The sequence below is a fragment of the Anas platyrhynchos genome, chromosome 7 (genome assembly GCF_047663525.1).
Source record: "Anas platyrhynchos isolate ZD024472 breed Pekin duck chromosome 7, IASCAAS_PekinDuck_T2T, whole genome shotgun sequence".
In the NCBI taxonomy this organism is placed as follows: Eukaryota; Metazoa; Chordata; class Aves; order Anseriformes; family Anatidae; genus Anas; species Anas platyrhynchos.
In genome coordinates, this window is record NC_092593.1 from 33,695,233 (window position 1) to 33,717,932 (window position 22,700).

At 37.9% G+C, this 22,700-nt stretch overlaps 1 protein-coding gene across 4 annotated transcripts in view; it reads right to left on the reverse strand.

The window, feature by feature from the left end:
• The window catches only part of NCKAP1 (NCK associated protein 1), a 59,583-nt gene that overhangs the window by 30,153 nt on the left and 6,730 nt on the right, over nt 1-22,700 (reverse strand). Inside the window, exons 2-13 of one of the 4 annotated variants that reach the window (XM_027461408.3) lie at nt 19,071-19,088; nt 17,845-17,955; nt 8,035-8,121; nt 7,788-7,844; nt 6,703-6,845; nt 6,526-6,616; nt 4,493-4,630; nt 3,672-3,720; nt 3,014-3,170; nt 2,314-2,370; nt 1,708-1,804; nt 1,377-1,483 (exon numbers count right to left, since the gene is read on the reverse strand). In XM_027461408.3, coding sequence (XP_027317209.1) covers nt 1,377-1,483; nt 1,708-1,804; nt 2,314-2,370; nt 3,014-3,170; nt 3,672-3,720; nt 4,493-4,630; nt 6,526-6,616; nt 6,703-6,845; nt 7,788-7,844; nt 8,035-8,121; nt 17,845-17,955; nt 19,071-19,088 — 1,112 coding nt within the window. Of the gene's footprint in view, nt 1-1,376; nt 1,484-1,707; nt 1,805-2,313; nt 2,371-3,013; nt 3,171-3,671; nt 3,721-4,492; nt 4,631-6,525; nt 6,617-6,702; nt 6,846-7,787; nt 7,845-8,034; nt 8,128-17,844; nt 17,956-19,070; nt 19,089-22,700 lie in introns of all 4 variants that reach the window. The other 3 variants (XM_027461407.3, XM_027461412.3, XM_027461409.3) reach the window with 3 other exon arrangements.

The window sequence follows — 22,700 nt, forward strand, 5'->3', positions numbered from 1 at the left end:
TATCTTCTGAAGAAGCCCTTTTGTAATGCTCAATTTGAATAAGTGTATTTCCTCATGAAGCAGTTAAATCCAAAAAACAGAACTGTAATAATTGCTTTTCTGAGCTCATGTCAGTAGGTCTTTATTCAAAAAAAAAAAAAAAAAAAAGACTTTTCAAGACAGTAAAATTTCCCCCTCTAGTGAAAGCACTGTACAAAGGACTACTTCATACCACCTGCTGGGCAGACATTAAATAAACTAAAAATAGTTTAACACAGAGCAATTTTCTATGAGTAACTATCAGTATTCTAACGCCTGCAATGCAACTTAAACTGAAAGCTTAAAATGCAGTTATTAGAGTGATAGCTTGTTGGATTAAATCCCATCCTGCCTGAGCAACAATCAGATGGCTTGACAAACTTCTCCAACATGCATTTTCTTTTGGCAGAAAAACTTTGTTCACATTTAACCTATTCAAACGAGACTAAAAAGAATACAGCCTTCAAAGACCAAGGAGGCACAGTGCTAGAATTTTATGATGAGTTTTAAACCCAGGGTTATAACTCATGACATGACATGATGTTAACAGTGAGTTTTTGATCCCCAGGTTTTAAGTAAAACTGAGCAACTGTAATGGATGCTGACCACCCACACTTCGATCCAAGAGTATCACCAGGGAAGCTGTATAACAATAAAGATGGCTTTTACAGTAGAAGATGTACACGAAAAAATTCTGTAACATTTCAGAAAGATAGTGTATTTATCTCTATCCCTAGCACCTAGTCCACTGAAGGGAACTCAACATTTTTCTGTTCCAGCTCTAGAAATAGCCTTGTGATTGACTGTCACTTGTCACATGAATACTCTTTAAGATTTCTTTCCCAAGATTGAACTGATGTGCTCTATTATCTTGAGAACAACTCAAGAACAACCAGTACTCTTCTGCCTACCCACATTTCTAAGGTTTCTTAATCCCATTTCTCATTTTTGACCTGTTTATGAGGATGCTAATGCTGTATTACATGAATAAATCTTATCCGATTTTAAAGACAGTTCTGCTACAATAAAGGAGACATTTACAAACGAATCCTTTTGACAGTTTCCTTCCCAACTCATCATTCATTTGTTAAATGCAAATAAAACTTTCATGAAATCATTTTTATTTTAGAAATAAACTCTCTGCAGAAAATCAATTTTCACCAATGGGCTCCAGTTTCTAACACAATAAATACCCTAGCTTTCTGGTTTTGATGGAAACATTTAAGATTGTAAAGATTTTCTGGATAGTCCCAATTCTTTTTATCTATTATTTCCTGCTATTTCTTGCCGTCAAATGCATTTCCTCTATGAAGTTCACGTGAATATTTAAGGTATCACACTAAAAATTGTTAACGTACTTATCTATGAAGTCATCTGCACTCTTCTTCGGCATATTGTCTGCATGACGAAGAAGCCAAATAATTTCATCACGAGCAAAGGATAATGCCATAAATACAAAAAGTGCCTGAAAAAAATAATCATAAGATATACGTAAGAGTTGGACACCTTGTGCACACTAAGCAACAACCAGTCTCTACAACTAAACAATCTTAAAATCTAAGCAGGTTTTATCTTAGAGTAGGGGTTTTGGGTGGGTTTTGCCCTCCCTCAGAGGAACTGAATGGCACAGTATCACTGATGAACAAACTGTACCATTGCCTAAAGATGAAACTCAAGGACTGTAGTTACCTTGGGGCCCAGCAGGCCTGGCTGATCAGACAGGACAGTAGCCAGTTCTTTGAGTGCAGAACGTAAAAACTTGCGCCTCTCTCTATGCATTGAACCCCTACATCAAAAGAATAAACCAAAACATCATCGAATGTGCTAATTACAGTTACATTTAATTTTTTCCCAGACATTTAAGGCCGAGTGTAGGTAGCTCACATCATACTAACTTCAAAAGTTTAGTATTTCAAAGGACATGGTTCATATGAAATTGGCATCTCCACCATCCATTCTGTATATTCCTGAAGTAAGGTTAAACTTAAAAAACTAGTCCTCTGTCTCTGGTCTGTGCTTTGCATTTGACTTCACTAAAACTTTCCTATTTAATTAGCATTCACATTAAGTAATTAGACAAGAAAAAAATGGAAAATACATTTATGCTTTCTCTCTGACAATCTGACAAATAATCTAAGACTTGGGAAGTTAAATCAATAATGGTATACCATTAGGCAAATCCAGAACAATCAGTGTATGGCCTCATTTGAAAACACACAATTAGGTCAAGATTCAGCAAGTCCTGTTTATACATTCTTTATAACTTCTTTGAGAAGGAAAACACTAAAAACTTACGCATGTGAAACTGCAGCTTCTTTACACTCTCTGATGTCATTAATACGTTTGTTGTAGCTGCAAGTAAACAAATAACCCAATGTGGTTAAAAATATCAGTAGCACAATTCAGCAAGAGTTGGGACTTGGGAGGAGCTGCATTTCCATAGCTAGCAGGATACGGCAAAAAAAGCTCACCCTCAGAACAGCTCGGCCAAGACTTCTTTTCCCTGGATCAGATAAATGCTAAAACCGGATACCCAGGCCAAAACCTCTCTACTGAAGTGCTCATGGATTTCTCTGGTAGAGAGATCTCAACTTTATTTTTGCCTGAGTTTTCTTATGATGTATGGCAGGAATTGTGACAAATGCTTGCAACTTTTCAAGCAAACCCTGCATTCACAACATAATTTCTCTTCCCTTCCCTAGATTACGGTTTGTGGGCAAGATCATTAATTTTAAACATTTGCCATTTTAGAGACTGATTCACCAACATTTCTCAGAACTAAGATTAAAAAAAAAGCATGATGGTTATGAATCAGGCTCCTCGAAATATGCATTAAAGAAACAGTCAAGACACTAAGCAAAAATGTTTTGGTATTGATTATCTGCAAGTGGATCTTACATGAAGCACAATTAACATTTTCAGGACAGGTCTTAAAGAAATGATACATGTACATATTTAACAGATAATCTGAAAGGAGAAAAAAAAGAAAACTTACCCTCGTATGTTTACAAACAGGTCTTCTGCAGCTTTGTGAATATGAAATACTTCATCTCTAAACAAAGCCAAGCAAGAGCTGCTTTGAAGTGCAAGTTTCCAAAGGTTCAAAGCTGTAGCATCACTATTTAGGACTCCATGGCACAAAATAAATCCAACTTCAGAAGTTCACAATCACCGTGTGTCACAAACAAGACGCACAGAGACAGTAAGAGAACAGTGAGATTATTATGCATTTTCTCTTAAATTGTTTAATTAGCTTACTGAAACTCTGTATGGATAACATAATTATCCATCCATATATGTGTACAAATAAAAATACCCCACATTATGCTGTAGTAGAGGAATTGTTATATTTTTGCAGTGTAAGTATCAAGTAATTCATTACAAGAATACAACTCAACTATTTTCATCATAATTACAAAAGCCACCATTTTTTAGTTTAAGTCTCGAATAAATTTATGACGAACTCTATTCCAGAATAAGCTGAATTCTAGCTTCACTGTAGGAAAAGTATGATACATAAACCCAAGGTTTAATCAAGTTTTCCAGAATCTGTTTTGAATCCAACAGTTTTTGTATGGTACAGGAAAACAAGCTGCTTTTCAATTTATTTTTTTTTAATACAACCATGAGCTGTTTCAGAAAATTTTACTCACAAATAATCCATTTTTCCATTGCATCCAGAGAGAGGTATTCACATGGCATCTGTCGGAAAAAAAAACAGTAATTTGTAGCAAACTAATTATATCCAAAACAATACATTTCATGAGAAGTACATTTTAGAAAAAGAGACAAAGTCTTAAATGCTGATGAATCACAAAAGACTGCTTCTGATTACTAACAAGTCATTGTTTCATCCCTTTACAAACTAAGAACTTGAACATGAAATGAGATTCCATAGCCTCCTATACCATGAACAGAAGTTGGACTTGATAATTCTTGTGGGTCCCTTCCAACTCAGATATTCTATGATTCTATGAAATGCTTTGTTTCAACCAACACTGTATTTAAGAATATTTAAGAACACAAGGCTTCTGATGTATTACAATCACAACCTGACAGTTCTTTATTCTTGATTATCTCCCCTCCCCCAAAAAGATAAACCTTCATATCCCAGATGAGACAGCAAATGTAAATAGTTAATTTTTAAAGGATGTATCAGTTCTGATTTTCAGTCTTTTGGCCCCAAAACACCTGGAGTACACAGGATACCTTCACTCTACACTGCAGGAGTAACTTCCCTTCATCAGATTATCAGATACTAGAAATGAAGGCATGGGCTTATACACCAGAAGCTTTGATTAATGCAAAAAATCTTTCCCCTGTATAAAAGGATGCAGCTCTACCAACAAACCAATTAATTTCCCTTTTTCAAAAGTAATGTAAAGGTTAGGAAACAGAAAATGAAACGTCCCTACACTATTTCACAGAAAACATTGCTTAACTTTATCATATAAACTAAATTAAAAGGCCATACTGTGTCAGACTGTGCAGGATTAAGCATTGTACTAGGTGCACTGATGAGGCTCAGTAGTTGTGCGTTTCTCCACTGGTCAGCTGAGAGATTTCTTCGAGGATAGACCATCTGGAGTGAAATCAGAGCATCTGAAAGGGACTGAAAAGGAGATGGACAAAGAAGGTTGGTTAGAAGCTATGGAATGCATTAGCACAAAAGCCTTAATTCACTGAACGATCAGAAATTGAAACTGATTTAAATCACTACATGCTAAAACTGAAGTTCAAAAACTGGTATATTCCAAGCACAAAAGAAGTTAAATACTATTTGTTCATTACTTATTCAAGCATCCTAATTGCGTTATTCCCTTCTCTGCCACTTTATTTATTATGTCCTTCCCACCTTGCAAGCAAACTGCAATGGTTTTGAGCAGATACTACAGGAGCATCTTCATAACAGATTGAGCATATCCAAGTAAGTGCGGTCCCACGCTTTTTCCCTGTCTTCTGTGTCAATCGTAATGCTTGCATGAGCCTATGGGGAGCCAGGTCGAAGCAATAAACCAGCAGATTAAGATCACTCAGGGAAAAGAAAAGTTCTCTGCTGGAGCTAATACAGAGGGATAAATGGCACGGCTACTGCAAAACTGTGGGATGATAGAAGGACAACTTACGTGCACTCTTCCATGACAACTTAACCAAGTGTGCACTTCTGCAGCATGCTGCCTGAAGGGATCTCTGACCCCAATTTATACCTCTAGTAGAGAATCAGCAGAAGTGCAGAAATTGGCCTGGAAAATGGCTTTACACAACATTTCAAGGGAAAGGACTGGTCCATTATTAAAGGCAAATGCATAAACAAAGATGATACCAAAAAGAAGAGCATCTTTGCTACAGTGCACATGAGTAAAGATTACCTGGAAATCAGATTTTTAGCAACTTAAGTCTTAACGAGACAGGAATCATGTACAAGAAAGTGTAAAAAAAAGTAGAATTACTGAATATTGATTATTTAGACAAACGACAAGTATTTAAAACCCGTTCAGAGCACTTAAGAGAAGCAGCTGAAAAATTCTCTGAACTTAGCTACTATCTTCAAAAGTTTAAGGAAATGCATCAAATCTCAAGAGGACTACAACCAGTACCCAGATTTCAAAACATGAAGACAAAACTTTAAAACTTTAGGCAGTTACTTAGGATTTAACTTCACGTCATGTCAAAAATTCCAAAATAAGGTGTTAGGCAAACAATCTGCAAGCACCTAGAGAACAACACCTGCCATTCCAGGTTGGTCAGTACTGATCACATCAAACAAATCTAGTTTCCTTTGACAGGGCAGCACGCCTAGTGAACATGTAGGAAGTGATAAACAAGATATACATTGACTTTGGCAAGGCTTCCATCACTTTTCCAAAGGTATGCTCAGAAGAAAACATGGTCTAGATAAATCACCAGAGAACTGGTACACAAGCAGTTGTGTAAGAATACTAGTTTAAAAACATCTGTACAAAAGAGGCTAAAGGCTCGTTTAACTTTGCAGGGTCAAGTCAGCAGGACACACAATGCCAGCTTTTGCATACAAGAGATATTATTAAAGAGGCAGTGGTGATCAGCCATTCCCAGGATGCCCAATTTAAAGGCATTCCAAAGAAAAAACCCTCAGGTTACAAAACAGAAGGAGATACTCAGCTAGGATAGTAAGCCAGAAAATAATAGTTTCTTAGAAACATTACAAATCTCCTTCATTTCAAGCTACAAAGCAAACCAAAACACAGAACCAGCCACAGCAGATGAACCACAACTGATTTTTAAGCAATTTTTACTCCTTAGTGAATAAACAGGAATCTTACCAATGGGTCCTAGCATTCCCGTATTTCTATAGTTTTCATTTAATAGGGTATCAATCCTCAGTCCCATCCAGTATAAGTAAGAGTTCCTGTAAAATTTTACCTAGTAGTCTTGGACAAAAACTGCTGTGTATTTACTTTTTTTTTTTTTTAATCTCTGTTTGTCTCAATTAAGATTACTGTGTTCCTGTAAAAAGTGGTTACATACTTTACTGTGAGGTACAAATTCCTCCATCATTTTCTTTAAAGGATTTTCATAGTCCACAATCATCTGGCCAAGGCGTGGATATTCTCTGTCACTAAAAGCAACAACAAATAATTCACTCAGGTGTAGTTATTTATTACGTGTTTTTTTAAATACATTTCCTACACAGCAGATATTTACCTTGCTCCATGTGTCATTTCATGAGCATAGTTATACAATCCAATGATAGCCTTCCTTTCTTCAATTCGAGACAGCAGTATCATTAGAGTCGTGTAGGTTATAATCAAATCTAGGTAGTTCTTCGTTAAATCAAAGTTTACAGTCTAGAGATTTAAAAAAAATATCATTTTGAAACTCTTAGAAATAAGCATAAAACTTTCCTCATCTCTCCACCCATTTTCAGCCTTCTAAAAATACAACGGACTGTCTTGACCAGTACTTTTGTTCTGTTTGCATATAGACTTTGTATGGACTTAATTTATTCATCCAAATCCCCAGAACTGCTTGTATTTGTGAAAGCAAGCATGCAAATAAATCTTTTCAGGCCCAAGCATCACAGCTGACAGACAGAAAAGCTTTTCTTGGGTGTTACTAAGCACTCAACAAGTGTTGAACTGTATTTTAATAAGACTCTCTGAACTGTTCTGTATTAAGACTCCAATGTAAAAAGCCAGCACATACGCACTGACCTGCAACAATCATTCTGTAGGATACGTGCCTGCTCCTCTTTTGTATTATGAAACTAAGTCAGCCAAAATTAAGAATAACTAAAACTAACAAGGTGGCATTATGAACAATAGGGAAGAAAGCTGAAACCAAAAGGAAAAGGTGTTTGAGTATTTTATTTTAAATATAACAGTCAGGTGTGTGTTCTTGCTTTAGCCAACAGAAGTGATGCCCACAAACATACAAAAAAATACTAGGGGAACACTTATTATTCTTGTTTTTGAGCCTCACATGACTTAAGCATACAGATTGCAGTAAATCTCTAAGAATTAACTAGCAGAAACAACAGCGCAAAAAACACAATCTGTATTTTGCTGTTACTACTGTCCATAATTAGCCTGTTTAGAAGCACTCAGGAGATTTTACACTATTTATGAAAGTTAGAGATGCAAACATTACGATACTTGTATTTCTCTTGTTGTTATAACAGGAGATACCATGTTTCTTGAGCTAAAATAAACAATTTTTAACTGTCCATGCAGAACTTGGATCAGAAACATTTTTAAGTGGCTTTTGAAAATTTAAACCCAGAAACTTACAATATCAAAGAAGACTTGGCAAGCATCAATAGTGTTCAGCAGCTCACAAACATGGTCCTTGAAAAACAAAACAGATCATTTTAGTTTAAAGAGATTTAAGTAAATCACTTAACTATGCTTAGCGACCAAGACTATGTTGATTTTTTTTTAAAAAAAACCATAACCACGAGTTCAAATGTTTTACTATGTAGTATTCACTCACAAATAAAAAACAGAAGCTTGATGTGACATATGTGCTGTACCTTACCTTAAATTCCATTACATCAACAAACGTGAAGTAGTATAACGCCAGGTTCTTCAAAATCTCCGATTTTTCTTTTTGTAGCTGAGCAAGCTGTTGCTAGAAGAGAAACAGAAACACGTTTACAGTTCTGAGATCTTGAGAAGACAGTTGAAAAATAATACCTGAGAGATGCAAATTAACCACCAGGTCATATAAATAAATCTTAACATAGTTTTCTAAGCCTGAGGTTCTGTGTGTCTCTTAAACGCACACAAACTTCTCAAAACGGATCATTTAATAGCTGCTGACTATACTCTGAAGATAAAAATCAAATTAGTACACATTAGTACCAAAGTAATATTGTTTAGCTCAACTAGAGACGAAAATGGATAGTTAGAAAAACAGTGTTATCGTGTGTAAAATTAGCAAAAGCAGAACAGTACGTGAGCACAAATCAGTATGATAAAAAAATAATGACGTTACTCGAGGTGGGAAAAAGGTGGCAGGTTACAAATCTTACTACAGAAAAACATTATGCTTTTAAAGTCTGAACTTACCAAAAAGAATATCCAGGCAAAGCCACGTTAAGCATGCAAAATAAAATGTAGATACAAACATAAAATACAGTAACGGTTCTTTGACCAGTTCCATATAACACAATAATACATTCAAACAAAAGCAACAAAATAAAGAAACGAAAAAGAAGCAAAACACTAGCATTAGACACTGGTGAATAAAATGGAAGAGGCAAATGTGAATACAGAGGCGTAAAATAGTCCACATGGATTATTATTTTAAATCTGACAAAGAAATCTCCTTTTAATTTCCTTTTTTTCTCCCCATTATTTTCTTGCAGCCAGACTGCTCACTTAAATGATTACAATACTAATTACTCTCTTGATATGCGAATTGAAGTGAATTAAAGCAATCTTGTAACACTTAATATGAAAAATTGCCCTAAGTATCTGTAACATTTTAAATTAAAGACTGGTCAAGTTAAACAGGGTTGTATTCTGAGCAAGAGCAATCACTTATTAAAAAAAATTGTTCTGTTTTCAAGATCAAATAAAATGAAATGCATTCCTTTTGTGACTTCTCCTGATACTCACATCTACTAGGAAATAGGTTATTGCCATTCAAATGGCAGCAGTACAAGATCTGCTTTCAAACAGGCCTTTGAGCTGTGCTTTGACACTTGGTATGAATTTGCTACCAACGTTACACTTTAGCTGCCTTAAGCTCAGAAAATGAAGCATCCATAATCACTGGATGTAAAGGAAAGAGGACCTTGTACTTTCAGGGCTGCTTCATTAGTCCACGGTCAGTACACGACCAAAGTGAATTGCCTAAAATGTTTGGGTTTAGTCTTCAGCCTAACCCAAGATGCTTAAAAAAATTATTGCAAATAATCTGCATCTAAAATACTAAGAAAAATAGGGTTTATTTCTGTGTAACTAACACAAGTGTGAACCACATGAATTTGAGGAGTCATTTTATGCCTTCAATACCAGACTACGGGGTACTGTTCAGAAATTAGCGTGCTTCAGTGCACAGAGGAAAAAAAGTGAGGAAAAAAAGTCGCATTGCAAGTGCACATGTGGCTTAACGCCTTTTTCCTAGAGCAATCCTAACTCAGCCAAAGGAAGGGGCCATGCTAAGATGAGCCCATCAGGGCAGTAGGGTGCTGTATAGGGCACCCAGATAGTGTGGTTAGGACAAGACTGCTTTGAGGCCGCAGTGCCCAGAGTGGGGAGTTAAGGCACTACAGGAGGCAGTGCTGGAAAGCGCAGTTACAAGAGCAGTCAGTTTTTTTCAGAAATTATCTGAAGTTGTTCATTAAATAGAAGTATATCAGGAGGTATTCATTACACTCCCCCATAAATTAAGGCATTGCTGCTGTGTGCTGTTAGCTAGTTACCTTCCCAGTTATCTTCCCAAAAATATTTAAACAAAACCACGGCATCCTTACAGAGCGAAGCTCTTTGAGCTTTGAGGCTTAAGAAGGTAGGAGCAAGCTTTTCTTCGCAGTATAAAAATCCAAATAAAACAATATGTCAACTGCAACCTGTTCGGTAAGGATGGTGCACGAAGTTCAACTCGTACAACACAGACCCAGTGGTGAGATTTAAAAGTGGTTTACAGCATGCAGTGTCTTGGATGCTTATTTGCATTTTTATCGCTCAGGAATGCGGGTGTAGCTCTTTCCACACCCACTGCAACAAAACTTTCCATTGCCAATTCCCTAACAGCTGTTTAGATGCATTGGGTGCTATATGGTTCTGTGTTTGGTTTGAGGCTGTTTTCCTCTGCTTTAATTCTCATTTATCAGCAAACACTTTTGATTGCAATATGCAGCGGAAGTTTTAAAATAGGCTAAGCTGAAGAAGTAACTCCTAAAACATTACTATCACCACAAGATTGTTTTAACTATAGATAACCTTGCTTTGGTGATTGGTCAGATGTAAGGGCTTTACTTATTCTTGCGGAACTGGAAGTACAAAACCTACCCAAAAGGGTAACAATGCTTTCTTGAAAAAGGTTAGATTTAAGACATATGAAAAGCTGAAGAAATTTAAGTACTAGAGCAAGATCAGAAACCATTTATATGAACTCATTTCTGCTGACAAAATACCACCTCTCCAGTCATATTGGAATATTACTTAAAAATTGGGATTTTGAATACCAGAGACTGCAGCTGGCGAAGCACCTTATCTGCAGAAAAGGAACTGATCTTTACCAGTTGTCTTGTGTTTTTCCTTTTTCATCTTACCCCCCCTAAGTCTTTACAGAACTGATTGTGTTCACGGAGAAAGTATATTAAAAGAAGTAATAAACAAATCAGGAACTGCAGCATCACTTAAAGCTTGTATGAATGCTCAGAGACAAGAGTAACAACACAGATGTTGGCATATTAGTGACATCAATAAATACAAATTTAATGTGAATACACAGGAAAAATATGACAACTGGAAAGGTTGTTCAGAGAGCTGTGTGTGGAAAAACAGGATAACTATCCTTCTGTAACTACTTTATATTTATTTGAGTGGTAAAAGCAGCATGTGAACAAGTGTCTTATTCCATGATCCAGGAGTAGATGATAGGGAAGGGAATTCTCTGCTTCTTACATCATTGACATTTTTCCTGCATTAAACACTTTTTGTTTTCTATAAACCAACACCACGGATACTACATTCCCCTCAGAGAACACACCACCACCTTCAGCTTCCCAGCTGACATATATGTCCCAAAAAGCACTATTACAAATTCCTGCTGTTAAAATTTGGGGGATACAAGGAAAATAATGTCTGCCAGTATTCTTGCTGTCATTTATTTTATTCAATATGCCTGCCACATGTAGGGTTTTAGACTCAGACTTCAAAGATTCAATTATTGGAACAAAATTCTGCATTGACAAAAGCCACAGCAGAACGATGAGGAGAAAGAAGGAGGATCTAACTAAACGAAGAAAAAGTTTTAAATTCTGTCGATTAACTGTAGAATGATGGATGTGTCCTTGATTTTATAATCTCCAATTAAAAGCAGGCTCTAAAGTGGCAGGCTGCAGATAAAAAAGATGTAACAGAATATTTAACATGTTTACTAACTAATGCATTTGTACGATATGATCCACTTTTTGTTTGTTCTCATGCTTCTAGCACTAAAGCAGCTCTTCTGAAAAGGAAATAACCACCCGTGACCCTTCACAACTGCTACTGTCCCTAGGTTGGTCACATTATCAATAACAACAGTTAATGCACTTCGGGGGCAGTGACGCCCCACTTCAGAAACCAACCAACCAGTCAGTCAGTCTTAAGGGACGGTTTCCCCATTCCCTCGATTTTTAAGTAATTCCTACGGTAAGCTCAGTATGTATTACTGCATCACCCAAAGCACGGGTGCAGGTCTTGATGTCACTGCCAACTGTTTGTGCTGTTTGTGGAATAAAGTGCTCTGCCATGATGCTGTACAGATAAACGTTCGGGACAGAAGCCTAGCTACTGGCATACTTGTATTTATAGCATGAAATCACGAAGGAACTCTTCATTCAAAATGCATGAAAACTAATTTTGAAATGCCATTTCAGTAACACTGAATAACTAATACAGTGTTTAGGTACTAATGAGCTTGTGGTGCTTTTTTTGTTGCTTTCTTTTTAATGGCCAAGCTGTTAAGTTCTCAATCATCAAATCAAAATAAGATTTTGATGTGAATGGATGAAGCAAACAGTGTCAGTGTTACACACATTTGTTCTTTTGCAAGTACTGCATATGCTATTAAGCAACAAGAGCCACATTACAAGTTTGGCTTACCTTGGCAAGTGACTCATAAGGACTGATTTCACTTACAGCAGTATAATACAATGATTTATTGCAAATAGTGATAAAACAAATATGTGTTTAGACACTGTTCCATCTCAAATTCACACACAATCAAGGGTTAAACCATGAACAAACATCAGTGCTAAGAGGGCTTACAATTTACAAGGAAAATAAATTACTCTAAAATGTTCACCAAAAAGAACTGTCATAAAGAGAAGTTAACATTTCACATAGCTGGTTGGGATTGCCAATGAAAAATAATAAAAATGTTCACTTTCAAAAGACTTAGTTTGAAAATTACTAGCTAATATTCTCCGATTCTGTGAAAGCCTAAGCCACTTTAACTTGTGAAGTCATGTGAGAATTGAAGACATCAGCCATACTGCTGCATACAACACTAAAACAGAAGGTAGGAGTGTAGCAGAGTAAGGGATTAGCAGAAATTCATATTTGAATGATTCTTAGGAAACATATAGATACAATTTTAATTGTTGCAGAGAACATACAGTTTCTTCCGAAATAGTATCATCACAACCACCAGTAGAAAGCACTACGGCTAGTGCAAAGCTGAAAAGAAAGCAGTTGTTACTGGGATTGCTTCAGTCACACAGGGCATCTCCTGTAAGCTAAATGATCACCTTGAGGAGCTCAGGGAAGCCCATCTCCCTGTGCTGCCTCCAGCACTACAGGTTCCTCGAGCAGCACAGGAGCTGAACAAGCAGCCATGCAAGGAGAGCACAGCATCCTCTTACCCAGAAAGGGTTCTAGTCTTCCTGGTCAGGAAGCTGGGTAGCTTTCTGGTGGCACAGAGGGACTTGTTTTTTAATTGCTTAGACAACAAGGTGTCAGAAAAAAAAAAAAAAAAGTCTCCCAGGCAAGAAATCCAGCACTCCAGAAAGCTGGAGAAATAGATTTGATCTTGAGTTTACTGACTAGGGGGATTTAAGTTGCTTGACTTTTGAAAAAACAGCCGCCGTAGGTGTTAATACCTTACCATTTCCTGGAAAGTAAATGCTTACTTTTTCATGAAGAAGTATTACTAATACATAAGGCAGCAAAGTCAAGACCTACAAACTCCCTTGGATGAAAAACTACTCCAGGATTATCTTCATTAGCACTGTGCAAACGACAATACTAAGATCTTCATTAAAAACAAGCAAGCAAGACCTGCTTATTGGCACTGTACTTGCAGGGCATGAAAGGAGTAATTTTAAAATTAAAGTTCAAAAAATGTTTTTTATTTGTATTAAGTGTTTTGAAATGGGAAAGATATTGGAAGAACCTATCAGAAATCAATATGAAGGTTGGTTATAAAGCCCACAATTAAACAATTTAATTACACAAGAAAACATTTACTAAAGGCATGCATTAATGTCATCTAGTAAGCGTCAGCCAAGGAGGGCAGCCACCCCGTGCCCGCAGCACCTCTCCCACAGGCTGTGCAACCGGGTCACTCCAAAGTCAAAGTGGGAAAGGGACAGCCAGCAGCCCAGGCATACCTGTTGGGATCGAAAAGGAAGAAGCCAAAACACCAAGGAACAGTAAATAAAAACAGAGTGAACTAATTGACGTGGACAGACCCTAACCTAGGCAGGCCAGAAGTGGTCTCACCGCTTGCACTGTGTTCTCATCTGATCTTATTTCCTGCCCCCACTGGCACAAAGCAGCAGATACAGTTGGGTTGGTCAGCTGGGAGGTATTCCCCTATCTCAAAAATCTGAGTGGGCAGTCAGCACAAAACCCATCTGAGGAGATAAGCACAGTACTGGGAATGTAGCTGCTAGCAAATCAAGATTAACAGGAGCTGGAAAGCACGGACATTCCCCCCCACTAGGCACTCCTTGGGAGGAAGGTCTCACTGCTCTGCTGGCTGTGAAGCAATGACTAAGGCTCAACATCACCAGAAGACATTTCAAAATATAGGAAGGCAAATTGCTCAGGAGCAATGTGAGTAGAACAACATATGTTCAGGAAAAAATGCAGAAATCCTCACTATTTCCCGTATGTGCTGTTTTGGAAAGCAGAAAGCAGGCTAGTTTTATTACATAAAACAGAGCTTTACATATGCAGACAGCAGATTTTCACTTCCTACCCACAATCTACAGAAAATCTACGTCTTTTCTCCCTCCATCTCCACTACCTGATTGTGAAGTGCTTTATTCCTGCTTTGCAATGTAATTAAATGTTAGCACTGGCTGAGAAAAGAGTCATTTTTACGTCCTCCTACACTTTTGGGAAGACTGGGATGTTCTCTTCTGATTTGTCTGCAGTGTGCACTTAGCCCATACACCCTGTAAGAGGATACATCCCAAAAACACTTGAGAAACATCAGACCGCTTCCACGTCCCTTACTGGGGAACTTTTCTTCTGAAGCCAACTGAAGAAATTCAGTACAAATAAACTTCCCTGTGCCAGCTGTAACACAACCAGCTCACTGATTTGACCCAGAATGGCGGAGCTGCAAAGCTTTGGGAGGGCTTCTCCAGTTTAGAAGACTTCTCGGAAACAAAACTACCTTAAGTCAATTTAAAGTAAGTATAAATACCAGGATTTCCCAAAGACAGAAAGCAGGGTTTTTTTATTGTTATCTGGTTTCCTTTTCAAACACCACTCAAGTGCTCCAGCTTCTCTTTGTCAATCCTTCAGACCACTATTTACACAATAGCATGTTTCATACGCTGTAAAGCAACGCTACCTTACTGGCCCACAGCCGTAACAGTTGATTTAAGAGCTCAGTCTTCAAAGTACCCATTTACAAGGTTATATGGCTCAAGACAGTGATTGGAGAATAAAGGCCAAGTGTAAGATCACTGGGACTGCCCTCTGACAGAAGGAGAGAGAGAGAGTTATGAACTGACGAGCTCCACAATTATCTATAATCAATCTTCTGGAAGTCAGCCTACTCCACTTCATTTTCCAGCCCAGTCAGCAAGGATTCACTGGATGCTTCATTTTTATTTGAACTGCTCAAACGTTCACTCTTGTTGCAATATTGAAGCTACTGCAGCGATTGTTAGGCATGAGTCTAGTCTGACTCAGCAAGCCAAACACTGAAGGCGGATCACAACCAGAAGCCATGGATTTTACCAATAAAAAATGTAAAAGCTATCCATGGTAAATGTAACAGAACCACTGGTTACACAGGAATAAAATGCACACATTTCAAGATCAGGCACCCATTTAATTACAGTGCAGACTGCTCATACCCCTCAATAAAACATGTTCTTCACCTCTGACACACACAGTACTATCTATACATGATGGAATGTGAGAAAAACTATCTAACAGCTAAGATTAGGTGAAAAAAAAATCCAAAGAGCAAGCACTGATGATTCTTTATCTGAATGCAAGCTTGTTTGTTTGGCAACATTACCTACTGACGTATCAGTAGGCATTACAAACTGTGCAGATGCACAATGCTAAGCAATGGCAACTGCTGCAGCTGAATGTAGAAAATCCAAAAATCATCCTCGAAAGGCTGTCCTGGAGTTTTCATTACAAGGACACAGCTTGTGATTTCTCAACTATTTCCCCTCTAATTATCCTCAATAACATGAACTGATGCTTCCCTGTTCCAATAAACTTTTTGCCCTTTTCAATCCCTGAGCATGTTTCCCTGCTGAAGGAACTTCCTGGTCTGCCTTTCTAATTTGTAGTGAGCTGGTTTTTGGCCAGTGGGAGAAAGGAGACAAAGAGCAAGAAGGGAAGCTCAGCCTCTTCCTGACTCGGAGCTAGATGCTTATGCCTTTTTGAAACTAAGCTTTATGAACAAATGCTTATTTCACATCAAACTTGTGAACCTTCCCTGCAACGTGGCACAGCTTTTGCCTCAGTAGGTACCTCTTATGGATAAAGGTATCTTTTGGAAGACACAATGCTCCACAGAAAAACATGTAAATAACTTAAAAGCAAACTCCTGTCTGCTGAGACCACAGGGAGGGAAAGCCCCCAGCTTCCTATTGCTGCAAGACAAAATCCAAGGTTTAAACTGTGCTCAAAGATGCAGTGTAGGCTTCTGATAACTTTGCTTAATAATGCTGCTTGTCTTAAACACAGGCATGGCTGCCTCATGTAAATAAGGCAAGGCAACGAGGAAACATTATGAGCATGTCCTATTTTAAAAAACGGAACTGTTAAAATACCTCGAATTAGCTTTGCTCAACTTCCATAAACTTCAGCGTAACAAATCCTTCAATATCCTAATTTAAGCTCTAAGTTCATAGTCAACAACTGGAAGACACTCAGAGCACAGACATTATTGCACTGAACAAGTTATGTACATAATAACCTTTTGTTTTTAATAGGTCTGCCACAGAAGTTTAGAGAACACTGAAGGACCTACAGAATGTGGCTTAAAGTATTTACTGTTCACATAAATTTGATAAAGAGCTGGCTGCATTTGTTAGCAACACAATCATATGCACTATAAAGACAAGGAATATTAAACAGTACAAAACATAAGTAAGTTCTAAATGAGAAAGCACATTGTCAATGAAACAGTTCCACCATAAGGGAGAGTTTTTCTGATTTTGTGTGTTGGCATTACTGGAGACATTGCATGGGAGTTCTAGAAGGTATTGTAAAAGAAACTAATTATTCCCACTGCTGCTACCACTACCATTCTGCAGAAACCAGAATGCTTAAAGCAAGCCTAAACGTCTCAAGCATACATGCAAGTAACTGCATGCAGGGAACATGCAAACCCCAGCACCTACCTCCACTTTCCACCTTTTGAAAGAAATATAAGCAGTTTAAAAAAAAATAACTTTCCCTTTGCTTTCGAATTGAAACAGAGAAACTAATGTTCATCACCTGCCAGAAGACACCTGTAACCTGTAGTCTAATTACTTTATTTATCCCCAAAAGACTACAAAGTCACATTCAGCAATACTGGATCACTCAGAAGGGTGAAGTATGATTTCCTATTGCAACTGAACTCACCACATCTGAGAGGAAATAATTACATTTCCTCGGGATCCGTGTTTTTGTACTTCGCAAAGTTCCTCCTACATTCTTTATTCCCATGGAGACTGCCCCCACAGGCTAGAACACCTGTGTGGTACATTTTCCCATTTTTCAGTCAGTCGGCTTTTACTGATCTGCTGGTGAGGTCTCATCACAAAATGTTATGCAACTTCCAATTTCCATGATCATAACGTCACCAACAATTTCTGCTATCAAAGTAAGGCAGGACATAAATTTAGATTTTTGTGTAGGATTATTTCCCATTGATAATTCTTTGGAACTGAACAAAGAATAAGTAAAAAGAAAACCCTAATCAAAAAGACGACAGAATTACAGTATTATATTCTAACTTTGGAGTTAATTCATTCTATAGTATCTTGTCAGACATCCAAATCAGCAACTGTTGGGCATCTGAATCAACAACTGTATTCCAAGTATGACTGTCGGTGTCAGATGTTTTCAAAGAACACACAAAACCTCTAAGATCCAAGCAACATATGTTGAACAGTACCAAAAAGAATAGGATTTGTATAGCCATTTAGTTACTTACATTGTTGTTGCGTGTTTCTACTGCTGGAAACTTCCTGACTATGAATTTGACAGCAGATTCCAGGTTTTTGTCAATAAGATAGGATGGTTTGGCTTTGGGGTCACCACATGCCTATAAGAAAATACAATACAAAATGAAGTAAAAATACACAATCATCCATCTGAAGTAAAGTGATAGTTGCAAATCTGAAGACAAACTAGAAAGATTTTGTTTTGTTCTGTTTTAAGTGAGCAGGTGATAATGAGAGGCAAAGTGCAGGGACTGTCACAGCTGAAATATGCAATGGGAAACAGTACAGAGATGCTCTTCTACTGAAAAAGATGCATGGAAGTATCAAAGCAGTTAGTGCAGAACAGCAGTGAGGGAAAAAAACTCAATCCTAAAAGAAAGAAAAAAAAACGTTTTCTTTTTACTGCTATTCCTGGTTTGAGGTAGTGTTGTATTCATTCATCTGGAGTTAATAAACTGTTAGAAAATTCAATCATTTCATCATCTGTGGAGGACTATCCTTTGTGAAACAGAACTAAAAAGCCCCACCACCAGTCTGCATTTAATTTTTCTTTAAATTGTTAACTGCAAGAGAGCTTTCCATCCCATAATAAAACCACCGGTAGTTGCCTAAAATGCCCTATTTCCTTAAAGTAGGAACTAATGTTTTGCTCATTCCCTTTATTCCTACAGAAGCATAAGCTGTGCTTTAAAAGCAGCACTCGAGAAATTTCATTAAATTTCGATTTGAACAGAAGTCACAACTAAATGTCAAGTCTTTTAAAGAGCCTACACGGACCTATCCGAAGAACAGGTTCAGTGAACAAGCAACTGATGAAGAACCTACTTTTGCCAGCTGCAGTGCATGCTGTCAGACACTCTATTTATTCTCAACTACCCTAACAAGCCATGCTGTTTGCTTTAGTTGGGAGAAACATACTTAAAAGCAGCATTATTAACCTAACAAAATTGGTGCTCAAATTGTATTTTCTCTCAAACGTGTGTTCAGCTTTATAGTCCTCAGAGGGATTTGCAAAGAAGTTCAGTGTCTCATGCAAAACTAAATTACATGCTAGGCGTTTCTACGCAACATAGTGAACTCAAATGGCAGCTCATTTAAACTTTCCACATCGATTTCTATGGCTGAGTTGCAGACCGTAGAGACAGAAGTCATGGAGTATGAGACCGATTCTGAAAGCGGGCAAGCGGGCAAAGGGAAGGTGAAAAGCTTTGCAAACCTTCCAAACTTGTCCTTGCTGGGAAAGCATTGTAATAAAAAGAGAGAAAAATTACATATAAACAAATGACTCTTAAACTCTAAAATACGTTACACTTAAGTGAACTAATACACTATTACCTACATCCGAGAGAACATTCAGACCGTCTGTTACTATAGACTGCACACTTTCTACTGGATAGCGATTATTTTGGTACTCACAAACACATTTACATGTACTTATTAGTTACTATTGCACAAAGCTCTGAGTATATGCTGAAACATGTAACTGCTAACAGTACTTCCAAACTTAAGTTCAGGTAGGGAGAGAAAAAAGGAGTTAAACATCACATGCATCTACAGGGGGAAAAAGGAGAGAAACTCAGTGAAGTTTTACATACCTGAAAAAGAAACGGTAGCCAAGAAAAAAAAACAAAAACAAAAGAGTCATTATTTTAAGTTTCTAAAACTCCTGCCTGCAGTACATGACCATTAAAATATATACTAATGTTCTACTCTAATACCCAAATTCTCACATTTGCTATTTTTTTCCCGCCAAAAACACTAAATTTTGTTAGAAGTTACATCCATAACACTCCAAGAGGAATTTGTAACAAATTCAGCAATGTTCATCATTGACTAGATATGAAATAGTTGCTCCCACGTTCTTACAAGAGCAAACAACGTGTGCCACGGGACTTTTCTATACACGCTTTAAAGTCTTGACACAGTTTCTAAAGTAAAGATTATACTATAAATAGGTTGCAAAAATTAAACAACTCGCTCTTCAATAAAGTCTTAATTAATTAGACGTCATGGGTTTCTCAAAAGCTGTGTCAGATGAATGCAATTTACCAGCTTTGCCACACACTATGCAACTCTCTCTGCCAAAAGAAGTATTACGAACTAAGAAAAGAGCTTAGCAGACAACATATACCTGCGTTCCCATTTGAATGTGCTTGCTCTCATACAGGAGATGAAAAATGTTCATCTTGCCATCGCTGACTTCCTAAACTTTTCAGCCAGAATTCCAACATTACTTCTACATACACTATTTCTTATTCCTTCCTAGCAACAGATGTGCTTTCCTCCTATAAATCAAAGGTTCACTATTCTAGAAATGACATCCTGTCCAGGCCCTTGCATGCAGATTATTCACACGGAAACAAGTATCTGAAAATACTGACACCCAACATCCTCAACAAGGTTTCAGGAACTCGGTTCTTTGTAATGACGAATATTATCCAGAGCCTAAGTGGCAACCCCCTAAATACATCCGAATATGTGAGACAGCTTTTTTCCCTTTCCATCGTGTGTTTGCTAGCATCACACTTAGAGCAACCGTAGCTCTTCCTCCAGTACTCAGATATGCAAGATTAACCCACAGAGCAGAAAGAAGCCTGTTTGCCCAAGCTGCACCTGCAGGAAGCTGGGCGAGCCTACCCACGCGGGCTGTCCCAGCAGCTCAGCCCACTTCTAACACCTCTGTTTACTTCTTTGATTACCAGCTTTCTTTCATCCATACATTTTCCATCCATGCTGTTACCTGCATTCAATATGGCTTGTCAAGTCTGTATAAGCCAAACCTTTCCTAAACTGCTTACAGACCTACAAGGCCCATGTTCAGGACAGTTCACTCCAGAAGGCAGAAGGGCATGAAAAGGCAATCCCCTGTCCTAGAGGACGGACTTTTCTGCACAAGCATGGAAGCGTGGTAAGGCGCCTAACCACAGATTTGCGCTGTCGAAAGAATAAAGACATTGAGGGCAGTGGTCGTGGGTAGAATGCAGATAAGAAAGGTGGTTTTTGCTTTTATTAATACAAACCCCTTGTCAATATTGCAATAGGCAGGCACGCTGTGGTATGACACACAAAAATCACTTTGCCACACGCAGATCTCCAGCAGTACAACAGGAATACTGCACCGACACTCAACGCTCATTCTCAGTCAGCCTCAGAAATCACTTCTTCCCACACGTGGGCTGCAATAATCTTTTTTTTCCATTTCTTATCTTTTTTAAAAGCAACAGAATGGCTACATGTCTGAGCATTAAAAAGAAATCCAGGAGTTGAGATGGTCTTGGTGGTGCAACATTCATGGCTCACAGCTCCCAAAAGCTATGGGATTCCAGCCCCTTCAGGCCCGAAATACTGCACGCTCAGAATCTCCCCGCAGCCATCTCCAAATCCTTTTGTACATTATTCAACAGCTGCCAAGCAGTTACAGTAAAAAAAAAAAAAAAAAAAAAAAAAAGACAATGCAAAGCTACCATTAAGACTGATCTACATATTTATTTTAATTTATTTTTTTAAAAAAGTACTCAGACACTTGATTTCTATCAAATTAGCCATCATTTCTTTCCATAGCACTTGAGAACGGTACCCTACTATGACCAGCTCTGAACCAATCTTTTCTTGATCCAATTCGGTGCATCCAACACTTACAACACCACCGTAATTTCTAACACAAGGGGATTCATTACGCAGACTATTTCTTTGCCATCATATGCACAGCTCATCGTTCCAGACAAGGTGGACAAAATCCTATCAAGTGTTTAGAACTGTTCCTCTGTGCCATGCCTTATGAACTAAAGTAGCATTTTCCTCTCTCAGGAATGCAAGGTATTATTATTATTAAACAACACTGGGGCTATTTGGGTTCTTCTATGCAACTGTCACTTGGAAAACGAAGACCACCACAAAGCTTCACTTTCTAGGTGGCCCTCTCTAAGAGGCACCCTACAAGGAAGCACCCACCAACAAAAACATGCCTAAGTTCTCCATTTAAGGTAAGCAGTCCCTAAAGAATGGCCCAGAATCCAGTACAGCTACCCATAGACCACAGCACACCTACTTTAAGAGGCATCCCAAGGAGATCTTTTGCCCCAATAGAGTTAGAGTTACCACTGCAAAAAGCAAAGCCCAACATTTCACTTCCTTGTTGAGGACAGAGGATGCTGGACAAGGATGATAAAAGATCCAGCAATAAAATTCCTATACAAAGCAAGCTGGTATCACACAAATTAGGCTTACGTTCAGGCAATCGGCCAAAGCCAGTGGCATGGCACAGCGTACGGGTACAAAATTGCATTGCAAAAAAAATGAGCTTTGTTCCTGCCTTTTTTGCATCGACCTGTGACATGTGCTCACATAAGAGCATAGGAGACACACCTGAGTTACATTGTGAATAAAAAAAGCCTAAGCTCCTGTCATGTGCAAATCACTTTTATACCTTTCTTTTTAGTGCTAAGGCCAATCTATTCCAAATAATTAGCGGGGTTGTTGCAAAAAAAAAAAAAAAAAAGAAAAAAACAAAACAGGGCAGCAAAGAGCTATCATTTGAATTGGTATTTGTAAGCTGTCAGCATCAGAAGACAATCATAGAACAAGTTGTATTTTGCAGCAGTTGAACATGGTTTTGTTACTTTAGGAGAACTCGATTTTCCTGTAACTGCAGACTTGAGGTAGAATACTCCTGAGCACAGTTCTTTCCCCTGGTGGCAACAGACACCGAAGCAATCTTAGTCAGCAAATCACCCCACCATCAATTTCCATTTATGAGTGAATCTGCATTAAAAAACACGGCAAATTTTACCAGCAAATAGATGGAATTTCTGTGACAGCAAGAAAAAAAGACAGCCTCCCATCCCCA